This window comes from Scyliorhinus torazame, chromosome 13 (genome assembly GCF_047496885.1).
Source record: "Scyliorhinus torazame isolate Kashiwa2021f chromosome 13, sScyTor2.1, whole genome shotgun sequence".
NCBI lineage: Eukaryota > Metazoa > Chordata > Chondrichthyes > Carcharhiniformes > Scyliorhinidae > Scyliorhinus > Scyliorhinus torazame.
Genome location: NC_092719.1, coordinates 137,867,390 through 137,882,692, shown reverse-complemented (window position 1 = coordinate 137,882,692; position 15,303 = coordinate 137,867,390). Strand labels below are relative to the sequence as shown.

Sequence of the window (15,303 nt, the reverse complement as noted above, 5' to 3'; positions counted from 1 at the left end):
CTTCTGTGTGTTGGGTATGGCTGATGCCTGTGAGGCGGGGGGAGTGCCTGCAAGACTGCAGTGGTGAGGTGGAGGGAGTGAGGGCAGATGGCAGTTACCTTGATGCCTACAAGGAGGTGGGGGGGAGGTGGGTGGGTTGCCCCGATGTTGGCATTGTGGGAGAGGGAGTCTCAGATGCTCTTGAGGAGGGGGGTCCTAAACATTTACACGGGGCGGGGGCTGGAGGTTATTCAATTTGTGCGCTGAACAGGGTGCCCATTAAAGATGACGTCCGATCTCTGTGGAGCTGGCCTTGCCAGCTCTATCAGCCTCTGCCCCGCCCACTTTTCTTTTACTCAGAGAGGCTTAAGATCAGGAGGGGAAACTGGTCTGTGCAGCTGGAGAGCTACCAACCGGTTTTCAGTCAAAGCCTGACCCTTTGAAAATGATGGTAAGATTCCCGCCCAGTATATACAGGGTGAATGGATAGGAAAGGGTCGTCATGGAGGTTTGAGGGGGCCATTAAGGATGGTGGAGGGGCATGAGTTAGAATGGGACCTACAAGAGGCCATGAGTATGGATGTTAGCATGGAGAGGGTATGGGGGGAATGGGTAGGTCCTTTGATGTTACCTTTCAAAATTTCCTGAATCCAGACTGAGGTTCACAATTCCTCAGATTTGTGAACCATGGAGAAGAGGAATTTGTTTTTCTCTCAGTCAGTCTTTGGAACTATATTCACCAGAGACCAGTGGATGCAAGGTCATTGAATATTGTTAAATGTAGAGACAGATAGACTCTTGACTAACACGGGAGTGAAAGGTTACCGGGGGTGTAAGCAGAACATGAAGTTGGGAACACGATGAGATCAGCCATGATGTTATTGAATGGTAGAACAGGCTTGAGGGGCTGAATGGGCTACGACTACTCCTAATTCGTATGTTCTTAGGTTATGTAACCATGAGTCTGAATCTACAAAACTTAGAGAGAGCTAGAAGATACCTTCCACTGCAATGGAACCAGTTGGGTCAGGAGTTCAGAATGTCGGCTCATTATTCACACGCCAGCCAAAAATACGGGGTGCAGGGAATGGGGACAGAAATTCTGAAATCGGATGACCGTGTGTCATTTTTAAATGGTTCCGAAGTCTTTCCGACTCTGCAAATACCCGGTCCAAAATTTAACAGGTAACTCCAAATGGGATGTGACTAATGCTCTGTGCAAATTAAGTATAATGTCCTCACCTTCGAATTTTAATTCCAACTTAAAATAAAGGGCTAGATTCCAGTAGGCTTTTGAAGTTTTTTTGCACTTGTGCTTTAGCTTTCAGTGATTTAGAAATCCTTCGTTTTTCTACATCTCCTAGTCTCTTACTCCCAAGACAATATTCTGCTTTGACTTTCTCAAATGCAAAATGAATGTCCTCACATTTACATTGATTGAATTCCATTGGCTATAATTTTGTCTGCTCATTGGGCGGAATTCTCCTGCCCCACGCCGGGTGGGATAATCGCCGGGGCGCCGCGCGAGTCCCATCACACTGCCCCGGCACCCGCACGCGATTCTCCCACCCCCCCCAAAACCGGCGCGGCGAGAATCACGGCTGGCCGCTGGGAGAATCGGCGCTCGCCGTTTGTAACGGGCAAGCGGCGATTCTCCGGCCCGGATGGGCCGAGCAGCCTGCCCAATACGACAGGTTCCTGCCGGCGCCGTCCACACCCGGTCGCTGTCAGTGGGAAAAGCACGGGAATGGCCTGTGGGGGGGGGGGGGGTCCTGCACCGGAGGGGGCCTCAAAAGGGGTCTGGCCCGCGATCGGTGCCCACCGATTGACGGGCCGGCCTCTCTGAAGGAGGACCTCCTTTCTCCGCCGCCCCGCAAGATTCATCCGACATCTTCTTGCGGGGTGGCCGTGGGGAGGACGGCAACCGCGCATGCGCGGGTTGGCGCCGGTCAACCCGAGCATGCGCGGATGACGTCATTTACACGGCGCCGCTTTTACACAGCGCCAAGGCCCGGCGCGCGTAAATGACGCGCCGCCGCTCCTAGCCCCCCAGGGGCGGGTGAATAGGGGGCTGGGAGCGGCCTCCGATGTCGGAGTGAAACACTCCGGTTTTCGCTCCGGCGTCGGGACTTAGTCTCCCGATGGGAGAATTGCGTCCATTGTCTTTGCGATGGCCTACTCAAACCTACTCAATTTACTCATTTCTTATCATGTGTACTGTGGTCAAGTCATTAATATATCTGGTGAAAGTGGAGGTCCTAGTACAGATCCCCAGACATCATTTGTCACATCTGTCAATGAGACACCAAACCCTTTTCCCTACTCTCAGTTTCCTACCAAACGACTAACCCATGTCACACGGTTACCTACAATTCTGTGCATTCTTATTTTTTGATAATTTCTTGTGCACAACCTTGCCAAATGCCTTTGGAAGCAAAAAGAGACATTCTCCATACTAACTTCCCTATCCATCACACATTAGTGACCTCCTCAGAAAAAAATTTTACATTAGTCAGGCAGCACCTACTTTTCACAGATCCATATTGAGCCTCTTTGATCAACCTCCTACTTATTCAACTGCTTACTCACACCATTTCTAATGACAGGTCTGTGGTTGGCTGATTTTCCGAAATAATTAAGTGACACAGGCAATTTTCCCATCCTGACTCAATGGGCGCTCTCTTCCCAAAAGGGAACAAAGTCCCCGAGTGAGCACGTTTAGCTGCGTGTTTCCCAGCACTCGCAGTGCCAAGAAACATATGGCTATTCAATGCAATTCGCTTTGAATGTAGGGCCTAAAAGGGGAACGCACGGCTGAGACTGCAGATAGCCCCGTTTTTTACAATGGGGAGCTCCGCTCGCCAGAACTCCACATTACAGCGAGAGATCGGGTCGCCATTTTTAAATGGCATCCCGATCTCCGAGGCCTCCAAAAGAACCCCCGACCTCTCCCCCCCCCCCCCCCCCCCCCACCCCCACCCCCCCCCCCCACCCAAGTCCGAACGCACCACCCAACACCCACACTCTGGGCCCGATCATGCGTACGCAAAATATGCCAGCTTGGCACCTTGCCAGTGCCAACCGGGCACCTTAGCAGTGCCCATGACAGCTAGCAGTGCTACCTGGGCACCTTGGAAGTGCCAGGATGGCACCCAGGTGACACTGCCAGGGTGCCAAGTTGGCACTGCCAGGGTGCCAGGCTGGCACTGCCAGGGTGCACAGGTGGTACATGCAGTGCCAGGGCACCACCCTGTCCCATGGGAATGCAGCTGGGGCCTCAAATCCCCTTAGAGAGACCAAGAGAGCCGTTCTGTCTGGTCCCCGTTTGTGGGGACCAGTGCCAAACGAAGGGATTGAATCCCAAAACCTCAGGTACCTTGGGAATCTGCACATTAAAGTAAATTTGCTGCCTTGCTCTAAAATGCAGATTTGCTAATGGTGGACCCACCCATTATGGGCAGGATCCCCTTTGCAACGTCTCACGAGATTGCATTGAATCTCGCGTTGCATTGCGGGCCAGATAGATCCCGGGAGTGGGGTCTCCAGGCTTTCAACGGCAATGCTATGCCGCGGCGAGCTGCTTTTCTGGCGCAGCATGGCTGGAGGATCGCACCAAATTCCTGAGTCTAGACACCTGTGGAAAATAATGATTAACTTGCAATTCTTCGCCAATTTCTTTTAATACCCTGATGTAGAAACCGTCACAGCCTGGGCACTTTTTGCATTAATTTCAATTATTTTTTTCATCATTCCTTTTTTAAAAAAAAACATATTTTATATTCACTAAGATTACTTATTTCTGGTCAGTTGTACAGCTGGTATGCTGTGCTCCACCTCCATTAATATGGATACAGAGTACTCAGCATAAGTTCCACAACCTCATTGCAATATGCAATCAAAGCTCAGATAGCTGTCTACTGTAGGTAGTACTTGTCCAGATTGCGAAAGTATTGTGATTGCACACAGATTAAAAAAATACTGCCATTTACATATATTTTCAGAATTGCTGGTTACAATTTGGGATTTATTGTGAAACAGATTTTTCACAATAATATTCTTTAATAAGTTTCACAATTTTAGATTATTGTGCCTCTAATTTATATATTTTCATTTGCCATTTTTTTACAGAATAATAAACTAACCAAAATGAGTTAAACAAGTAAAAATAACTTAATTTTTGTATACAGAGAATGCAATGTCATTACCAACTGCTCTAAATTGTGCAGAAAGATGAATATTTGATGTACAAAAGGGATCTTTATGATTTTAATTATCAGCAACTCAACCCCCTTGAATTACAAGACTGTAATTCTGCAATAATCTGTAACTACATATTCCAATTTGCAAACATAGTTGTCTTACCTCCCTTCATAACTGTTGTTCCTTCTTCTGTAATAAGTTTCCCAGGTCCAGCTTGAGTGTAAGCATTCAGATAGAACTTATATTTGCTGCTGGTGTCTAGGTCAGACACTACTATTTTGGTTGCATCAGGATCCGTAATATTAATACTATTCAAGGCACCAATTTCTTCTGTGTCATTAACTGTAAAACAAAACACATAACTGTGAGACTTGGCTATTTTATAACTCAGAGTCTGGATCTGGAAGATACAAAGAAAATAATTCCCACTGTTAATTCAACAACTAATTGAAGTAAATGAATAACTACAGAAAGACAGCATTTGTTGATATTCACCTATTTCTTTTTTTGTTAAATGTGTGCAATGATTAAAATATTGGTCTCTTCCTCTCCCAGTAGGTTGGTTAATAAATCCCTTCTCAAAAGGCAGCAACGTTTTATTAACCTAGTTAGGATAAAGGACCATCGCCTGTGCTCTTTTATCAGAATATTTACATGGGCCTGCTCTTGTGGTATTAATGTTGGCAAAACTGTCTGTTTGCCTTCATTATTCCTGTCATATTGGCAGCAACTTCAGGAGTAGGCTGTCAGTGATGGGGAGATTTTTCCCCAGAGAGGATTGGCCATCATTTAAATATATTCAAGGCGGAGTTAGATAAATTTTGGGCTGACATGGGAGCCTAAGATTATGGGGGGAGTGTCAGACAAGAAAGTGGAATTGAGACCACACTCAGATCGAACATGATCTTTCGATGACAAAGCAGGCACAAGGGCTGAATAGCTACTCTGCTCCTCGTCCTTGGGTGTTGTGATTGGGTGTGTTGTTGAGGTCCTTCCTATGCGGCAATCAAGTGGAAATTACTGAGTTGATGAGAACTTTTTACCATCTTGATCTCACTGCAAAAACCTTTGCTGACTGAAGTGCAACTGTTTTTGTTTAACAGCATGCAAATTCAAATTGTTGAACAGACTAATTGTCCCTGAAAATGTGACCTTTGCTCATATTTTTCCATCATAATAAAGAAAACACAAGTTTACTGTCACATTATCTTAAAGCTTGATTATGATATTTTAGCTCTATTTTAATCCCACGGGTATGTCCCAATCATTTGTTTTGCTTCTGTAAAATGTTAATAAAAAGTGAAATATTCAGTGCATTCTGAGATTGTGAGAGTACTTCAGCTGATCGACAGCTTACCCAACTTAACTGCATCTTTGTTGCTGGGCATATAGTGATCACTTTGACAGCACCAGATTAAAACTGTTGCAGCGAGAGGGGAAATCCAGGCCACTGACGATGCTACATCTTTATTGGCAGCTTCTTTTGAGGACAGTGACAAGTGTCATTGTGTTAAGTAGCTGACCGCAAAATCCAAACCATAAAATTCTTCTCATCATGCAGGTCTATAACTGCTCAAATTGGGACGAGAAACAAATTAACACCCAATATTCAAGTGACCAAATAATACAATGGTTATGAAGACTCATGTAAATAAAGTAACAACCTTGCATTATTCATGGTCATTACACAGTAAATGTTGCCTAACAATTTATGTGATATAGTGCTTTCCAAGTCACTGAAATGCTGCTGAAGCAGATATTGAACTTTTTCGCTGGTGTTTTCAGCTCTATTATGGCCCGTTAATTAGTGTATAGTGGGGTCAAAATATGGGAAGAGATAATGCTCGCTGCTCATAATGCTCAGGACGCACGTTTTAGACAAGAATGATCACTAATGAAAATAGTTCTTGATGGAATGTGGCAAAAAATTTATTTCAGCGTTATAATGAATGCTGTTCTCTTTTCTTCCTAGCGTTTATTGCAGATATGCACTTAGGCTTCAAACAGCATGCAAAAGAGGAATCCAGAATTACTGGACGCCATTGGATACAACGATGATGATTTGAAGAGGCAGAGAGGCACAGACCACAGTTTTGAAAGACTCGTCTCTGAATTTGCTGAGAAAATAGCAGAAAGTTTAAATGCACACAGTGATACTAATATGTTAATCATGCAGCAATCTGTAGTGAGGAAGTACAACCCTATGAGTTGCAAATTACCACAACTAGTCATTAGCCTCGTGGAAGCGAGAGCTTGCCGTTAATCTCCCCATGTCTCAATAAATTGTTGCATTTGCACATAAACTAAACACACTGCAAAAATCATTTTAATGATGATATTTATATTCTTGCAGTGCTGCTTAACTAATTTACCCCCAGAAAGAGAAAAATTATATTTCAGTATCTCATTCCCGGGTAATGAATTGTGTTCAAGAGATTCTAAATCTAAAATGTATTTTTCCATACTTTTCCTTTCTGTCTTTTTGTCGCCCTCTCTTAATCCAATTTTTCTTTCCCTCACTTTATTCCTCTTTTACTACCTAATTTTATTTTATTTTACTCTAGCTCCTTCTCCATTTCCCTCTGTTTCTTTCTCTATCCCTAAACTTTCAAGGAAAGGAACTGAGCAGTCACCTGCTATAATTCGACCTACGTCCTCACATACAATCCAATTTGGCTGCTGGACTGCTCCATACAAACGTCTGAGTTAGGAGGAGTAGGCCATTCGTCCCCTCAAGCCTGCTCTGCCATTCAATGTCAGGGCTAATCTCATTGTGGCCTCAAAGCCAAAATTAAGCCTACACCACCAGACTTTGATTCCCTTGGAAGTCAAGAATTCATCTATCCCTACTTTAAAAATAATCAATGGCCCTGTCTCTCCCGCTCTCCGGGGAAATGAGTTCCACAGATTTACGGACCTCAGAGAAACAAATTCTCCTTATCTCCATTTGAAATGGGAGAAGTCTTAAATCTTAAACTGTGTCCCCTCGTTCTCGTCTCTCCCACAAGGGGAAACATCCTTTCCGCATCCACCCTGTCGTATTCCCTCAGGATAACACGTTTCATCTGATCATCTCACATTCTTCTAAGCTCCAGTGGATACAGGCCCAGTATGCCCAACCGTTCCTCATAAAATAACCCCTCATCCTAGGAATCAGTCAAGTGAACCTTCTCTGAACTGCTCCTAACACATTTCTAGTCCTTCCGTCACTTGCTCAATCAGCCAGAAATTAATAGCACATTTTATCACTTACTCATTCCCACTCAAGCATTTGATCAGATATAGCCACACTGTGTATTTTAGACTGTGAGCTGGAGAGGAGTGTGCAGGGTATAGTAGAGCATGAGTGATTCAGAGCAGGTTTTAGTGAGTGAAGAAGGAGTCTTTCATCTGCAGAGTCAGCTCATTCCACTGGTTTGTTTGAACAGCTAGGCAACATGAGCGTCATGGGATCTTTTTTAATATGCAGAGGAATTAGGAGCAGGGATAGGCCATTCAGCCTGTGGCCATCTAAAATGGCCTCCCACAAAGAACGCTGGGAAAAATGGTCAAAGTCAGGGACAGGCAGGCTGCAGCTTGCAGATACACAAAAGCTGCAGCTCAGACGTTATTAACAGCCTAGGAAAACGACCATCTCCAGGCATCCCAGGAACAATAGAACTATCCTGTCAATCACATTGTTTACCAGACACAGCGGCACCCAAACCCCTGTCCCCAACACTTCCAGGCATGGCCAGTGAGTGCCCACCCTAAAATCGATGAGGCAGCCCCTGATTGGACTTGATCGATCAGGGTGATGGAGCCCTGATCAATTGATTGACAATGACCCAGAGACCGCCCACAAAAGGGCATGAAAATCCAAGCAGGTTAAAAAGGTGCTGCACCACCTGAGAAGTTCTCTCTCGACTGCAGCCTTCCAGACTACAGTTTTGGCAGCCAAAAAAACGGTGAACCCATCACCAGCCAAGAAGGGGACCATCCACAGAGGGACCAGAACAGAGGACACAGACAACCAGCTACAAGAACTCCAGCATTGCCAGACTACGAGAACACAGATAAGGTCATATCTGCTCTGTACTTGTCAGTCACCTGGAAGTTAAGTTAAGGTCGTTTTAAGTGTATTACTTTATAGTCCAATGTGCATGAACGTGTGATTGATTAAGTATTTAACTTTGTGTGTATTAATAAACAATTATTGTACTGAACAACTTGTGTGATCATTTGTCCACCGTATATGATTAAACACACACTGTGGTTTATAAAGGCACAACAAGCCTCTCAAGCCTGTTCCACCATTTGATACGATCATGGCTGGTCTGACTGTGGTCTCAACTCTACTTTTCTATTTACTCCCAATAACTCATGACTCCCTGTAATTTGAGAATCTATTTGAAAAATATTCAACAACCCTGAAGTCATAGGTGACTTCAACTTCCCTACTATTGACTGGTGTGTCCAGGAAGGGCAGAACGGTGGCACAATGGGTGAACCCTGCTGCCTCTCGGCGTCGAGGTCCCAGGTTCAATCCTGTTTCTGGATCACTGTCCATGTGGAGTTTGCACATTCTCCCCGTGTTTACGTGGGTTTCACCCCCACAACGCAAGGATGTGCAGGCTAGGTGGATTGGCCATACTAAATTGCCCCTTAATTGAAAAAAATGAATTGGGTACTGTAAATTTATATTTAAAAAAAGGTGTGTCCAGGAAAGATTCCTGATTCAATACGTACATAGGCTGCCTTGGGGGGGGAGGCCATATTGGATTTGGTGTTTGGCAACGAACCAGGCCAGGTGTCAAATGTCTCGGTGGGAGAGCATTTCGGTGACAGTGACCACAATGCCTTGACCTTTACCATAGCCATGGAGAGGGATAAGATCAGACAGTACGAAAAGGTATTTAATTGGTGGAGGGGAAATTATACAGCTATTAGACAGGAGCTGAGGAGCATAAATTGGGAACAGATGTTCTCAGGGAAATACACAATAGTAATGTGGGGGTTGTTTAAAGGGCACTTGCTGCGAGTGCGGGATAATTTTGTCCCACTGAGACAAGGAAGGAATGGTAAGGTGACGGAGCCTTGGATGACAAGAGAAGTGGAGCTTCTAGTCAAGAGGAACAAGGAAGCTAATGTAAGGTTGAGGAAGCAAGGATCTGGCATGGCTCTAGAGGGTTACAAGGTAACCAGGAAGGAACTCAAAAATGGACTTAGGAGAGCTAGAAGGGGAATGAAAAAGCCCAGGCGGGAAGGATTAGGGAAAACACCAAGGCACTCTACACGTATGTGAGAAATAAGAGGATGATCAGAGTGAGAGTAGGGCCGATCAGGGAAAGTGGAGGGAATTGTGCATAGAGTCTGAAGATGTAGGGGAGGCCCTAAATGAATATTTTGCTTCCGTATTCACTAGAGAGAGGGACCTTGTTGCTCGTAAGAACAGTGTGAACCAGGTTAATAGGCTCAAACAGGTTGATATTAAGAAGGAGGATGTGCTGGAAATTTTGAAGAGCATCAGGATAGATAAGTCCGCTGGGCCAGGCGGGATATACCCAAGGTTACTACGGAAAGCGAGGAAGGAGATTGCTGCACCGTTGGCGATGATCATTGCGTCCTCACTCGCCACTGGAGCACTGGAGTAGTACCTGATGATTGGAGGGAGGCGAATGTTGTTCCCCTGTTCAAGAAAGGGAATAGGGAAATCCCTGGGAATTGCAGACCAGCCAGTCTTACGTCTGCGGTGGGCAAAATACTGGAAAGGATTCTGAGAGATAGGGGGCGGGATTCTCCGAGCCTCCACGCCGAAATCGCGATTGGCGCGGGGACGGAGAATGGGCGTCAAACCCAAGATTGGGTCCGCCACCGCTCCCGCGATTCTCCGGTCCCTGGAGAATCGCCGCGAATCGCGCGCAGTCTACGCGGCGCCAGTCAGGGGCTATTGAAAGAGGCCCCTGCGCCGATTCTCCAACATCAACTGGCCGAGTTCCCGACGACATGGTTCTCTCATGAAGCCACCCATCGGGAACTTGGCGTGGCGGCTGTGGACTCAGTCCGCTGCCATCATGGTGGGGGGACGGGGGATCCTTCACTGGGGGGGGCCCTCCAGGACGGCCAGGCTACCGATCGGTGGCCGCCAATCCACGGGCGCGCGCGATCTGGGGTGGGCCCATGTTTTCGGTGCCGGTCCGCGGTGTGGGTCCGCCCTGCCGTGGGGGTGGCCGTTTCATGCGCAGACCCCCGACCAGAAGGGCAGGGCCCCATAACAGCAGCCGGAGCTGCGAAGAGCACTCCAGGGCCTTGTTAGCCCCCTCCAGGGAAGTAAATCACTCCGGACTTTCTTCAGGAAAGTCCGGAGTGATTCGCCCGTGTTTTTCAGCGGGTGTGGGGACATAGCCCCATTATTGGAGAATCCTGCCCAGGATTTAATATTATTTAGAAAAACATAGTTTGATTGAAGATAGACAGCATGGCTTTGTGAGGGGAAGGTCATGCCTCACAAGCCTCATTGAATTCTTTGAGGATGTGGCGAGACATATTGATGAAGGTCGAGCAATGATGTGGTATATATGGATTTCAGTAAGGCATTTGATAAGATTCCCCATGGTAGGCTCATTCAGAAAGTCAGGGGCATGGGATACAGGGAGATTTGGCTGTCTGGCTACAGAATTGGCTGACCCAAAGAAGACAGCGAGCGGTAGTGGATGGAAAGTATTCTGCCTGGAGGTCAGTGACCAGTGGTGTCCCGCAGGGATCTGTTCTGGGACCTCTGCTCTTTGTGGTTTTTATAAATGACTTGGATGAGGAAGTGGAAGGGTGGGTTAGTAAGTTTGCCGATGACACGAAGGTTGGTGGAGTTGTAGATAGCTTTGACGGCTGTTGCAGGTTACAACAGGACATTGACAGGATGCAGAACTGGGCTGAGAAGTGGCAGATGGAGTTCAACCAAGATAAATGTGAAATGATTCATTTTGGAAGGGGGAACTTGAATGCTGAATACAGGGTTAAAGGCATGATTCTTGGAAGTGTGGAGGAACAGAGGGATTTTGGGGTCCACGTACATAGATCCCTCAAAGTTGCCACCCAGGTTGATAGGGTTGTTAAGAAGGCATATTGTGTGGTGGCTTTCATTAACAGGGGGATTGAGTTTAAGAACCGCGAGGTTTTGCTGCAGCTTTATAAAACACTGGTTAGACCACACTTGGAATATCGTGTCCAGTTCTGGTCGCCTCATTATAGGAAGGATGTGGATGCTTTGGAGAGGGTGCAGCGGAGATTTACCAGGATGCTGCCTGGACTGGAGGTTCTTATGAAGAAAGGTTGGGGGAGCTAGGACTTTTCTCACTGGAGCGAAGAAGGAAGAGAGTTGACTTGATAGAAGTGTACAAGGTAATGAGAGGCATGGATCGAGTGGATAGCCAGAAACTTTTACCCAGGGTGGAAATGGCTGTCATGAGGGCTCATAATTTAGGGCAGCACGGTGGCGCAGTGGTAACACTGCAGTCTCACGGCGCTGAGGTCCCAGGTTCAATCCCGGCTCTGGGTCACTGTACGTGTGGAGTTTGCACATTCTCCCCGTGTTTACGTGGGTTTCGCCCCCACAACCCAAAGATGTGCAAGGTAGGTGGTTTGAACACGCTTAATTGGAAAAATGAATTGGGTACTCTAAATTTAAGAGAAAAAAAAATGAGGGCTCATAATTTTAAGGTGATTGGAGGAAGGTAAAGGGGAGATGTCAGAGGAAGGTTCTTTACAGAGAGAGTGGTGGGTGCGTGGAATGCACTGCCAGCGAAGGTGGTGGAGTCAGAGTCATTAGGGACATTTAAGTGACTCTTGGACAGGCACATGGACAGCAGTAATTTGAAAAGATGTAGGTTAGGTTGATCTTAGATTAGGATAAATGGTCGGCACAACATCGTGGGCCAAAAGACCTGTACTGTGCTGTCCTGTTCTATGCTCTATGTTCTATGACCCTACCTCCACTGCATACTAATTACACCCGAGAGAAAAAACAAATCTCCTCATCTCTGTCTTGAATGAGTGACGCCTGTTTTTAATCTGTGTCCCCTAATTCTAGTCTCTACTACTGAGAAACATTTTCTCAGCATCCACCCTATCAAGTCCCTTCAGGATCTTATTTGTTTCAATAAAATCGCTTCTCATCTTTCTAACCTTCAAAGGATGCAGGCCCAACCCGCCAATCTTTTCTCATAAGATAACTCCTCCGTTTCAGAAATCCGGAGCAAAACTTCTCTGAACTGCTTATCATGCAATTACATCCTTCCTTAACTAAGGAGACCAAAATTGTATACAATAGTCTAGAAGTGGTCGCACCATCGTCTTGTACAACTGTAACAAAACCTCCCTACTTTAGACATGATTCCCCTTGCAATAGATACTAGCTGATGTTTCATTTGCCTTCCTGATCATTTGCTGTAGGTGCCAACCAACATTTTGTGATCCATGTAGTGGATACCTCGATCCCTCTGTACCGCAAAGTTCCACAATCTGCCTCCATTTATATATTGCTTTTCTGTTCTTCCTGTAAAAGTGGACAAGTTCAATTTCCCCCTTTAGTAAACCACAAAGGAGTCCAAACAAAGTTTGTACCAAAACAATTTTCATAGAATTTACAGTGCAGAAGGAGGCCATTTGGCCCATCAAGTCTGCACTGGCCTTTGGAAAGAGCACCCTACCTTATTCCAATAACCTCACCTAACCTTTTCGGACACTAAAGGCAATTTAGCATGGCTAATCCACCTAATCTGCACATCTTTGGACTGTTAGACGAAACCAGAGCACCTGGAGGAAACCCACACAGGCACGGGGAGAAAGTGCAAACTCAGCACAGACAGTTCCCCAAGCCAGGAATCGAACCTGGGACCATGGAGCTGCAAAGCAACTATGCTAACCACTGTGCTACCGTGGTTTATTGTAACGTAAAGGTATTTACAATATACATCAGAACCCAGCCGGGCCTGTCCTGTCGGTTCCATCCTTGGCCAAATTTATATGGAATGCAACACCCCTCCCCCCCATCCTACTCCCTTATACTTAAATATTGCCCACTCACTTCACCTATCTATAATCCCTTTGCAGACTCACGCTCCCTTCACAATTTACCTTCCTACCTATCTTTGTATCATCAGCAAATTAGCAACCATACATTCCGTTCCTTCATCCAAGACATTGTAAATAGTTCAGCCCCCAACACTGATCCCTGCAGTACTCCATTAGATACAGCTTGCCAATCTGAAAATGACCCAGTTATCCCTACTCTCTGCTGCCTGTTAGCCAACCAATCTTCCACCACATAGCACCTTTAAAATAATAAAACAGTCCAAGGCACATGTTAAAATGTCCCAAGATGCTTTTTAAAATGATCTGATTTGATCCGACTGATCAATGGTCAAGGCAGTATCAGATGCAGGGGTATAGCTCACAAGTATCATAATAATGGTGCTGTCTTTCAGGACAATTACAAATCTGGATGCACACATGAATATATGTCAGAGTAGTATGCTGTATGACAATAGTAAACATGTCTGTAAGTTGTGAAGCCCAAAGAAGAGCTTCCTCAAATTCAATCAGATGGGTAAATTGATCGATGGTCCAGGATTGGTCTGGTCACTTGCAACAGCAAGGCTCAAAACTCTGATCAATGTGCTAGATGGATCAACTCATTAAATTTATTTCTATTCATGTGTGCATTGCTTTCATTTTAAGAGTCAACTACATGGTTATGGATCTGGACCAAGTAAGGACAGCAGATTTCCTTCCTAAAGAAAGGTAGTAAATCAGATGGGTCGTTTTTAAATCTAGTTTTTTTTAAAATTCAAATTTCACTATCTGCAGTGGTGAAATTTGAACCCAGGCCCCCAGAGCATTACCCTCAGTCTCTGGATTGCGATAATGCCACTATGCCACTGCACCCCCTGAATAAAATTCAGAAAAATGTGAGGTTATTCACATTGGCAGAATATTCTTCATTTCTCCTCTTTAACTCTGAAACTACGTTAGGCTATAGCTTCCCAAATCCCACTTCCTAAATCTGCTTGGGATTCTTGTGTAACCTGGGTGCAGGGAAAACAACACACCAAAACCCAAACTTATTCAGTCATTGAATAAAAACGGAAAATGCTCAGCAGGTCTGTAGCATCCATGGGGAGAGAAATATGTATGGGGAGTTAATGGGCGGGATTCTCCAGTCCGCCAGAAGTGCTTTCCAGCGCGGCGCACCCCCACCAGCAGCAGGATTCTCCATTCCCACAGCAGATCAATGGGGTTTTCCATTGTGGCCACCTCACGCGTCGTGAAATCCATGGGCGTGCATGCACTGCAGACAGACTGGAGGGTCTCGCCAACGGAGAATTCTGCTGAATGTTTCATGTTAATGATGACCTTTCATGTTCATGGACCAATGAAGGATCAGCATTGTCCTGAAATATTAACTCTTGTTTCTTTTTCCACAGATGCAGCCTGACTTGCTAAATATTTTCAGCATTTTAAGTATCTTCTCCGATTTTCAGCATCTGCAGTGTTTTGCTTTTGTTTTTATTCTGCCCTTTTGATCCAAACATGCTCACTTTCTAACAGAGGATCTCTGGTGGTAGAATATAAATTTTGGATTCAAAAGTTTGTACAGCCAGTTATGCCAAATCATTAGATGACGGTGGTATGGTGCTGTTTTGATATAATAGATTATCATAGAATTTACAGTGCAGAAGGAAGCCATTCGGCCCATCGAGTCTGCAGCGGCTCTTGGAAAGAGCACCCTACCCAAGGTCAACACCTCCACCCTATCCCCATAATCCAGTAACCCTACCCAACACTAAGGGCAATTTTGGTCACTAAGGGCAATTTATCATGGCCAATCCACCTAACCTGCACATCTTTGGACTGGGAGGAAACCGGAGCACCCGGAGGAAACCCACGCACACCCGGGGAGAATGTACAGACTCCGCACAGACAGCGACTCAAGCCAGAAATCGAACCTGGGACCCTGGAGCTGTGAAGCAATTGTGCTATCCAAAATGCTACCGTGCTGCCCTTATGGTTAATGCCATTGAAAACTGCAAATTTTTGAAACTATATGCTGGTAAATGCAGTATCATTATCTGAAACCAAGACTTTGGG

General features: G+C 45.7%; 1 protein-coding gene across 13 annotated transcripts in view; it reads right to left on the bottom strand.

The window, feature by feature from the left end:
* Positions 1–15,303, bottom strand: part of chl1b (cell adhesion molecule L1-like b) — a 1,336,546-nt gene that overhangs the window by 141,552 nt on the left and 1,179,691 nt on the right. For all 13 annotated transcript variants that reach the window (XM_072472185.1, XM_072472186.1, XM_072472184.1 and 10 more), the window contains one exon: positions 4,342–4,521. In XM_072472185.1, the coding sequence (XP_072328286.1) occupies positions 4,342–4,521 (180 nt within the window). The remainder of the gene's footprint in view (positions 1–4,341; positions 4,522–15,303) is intronic.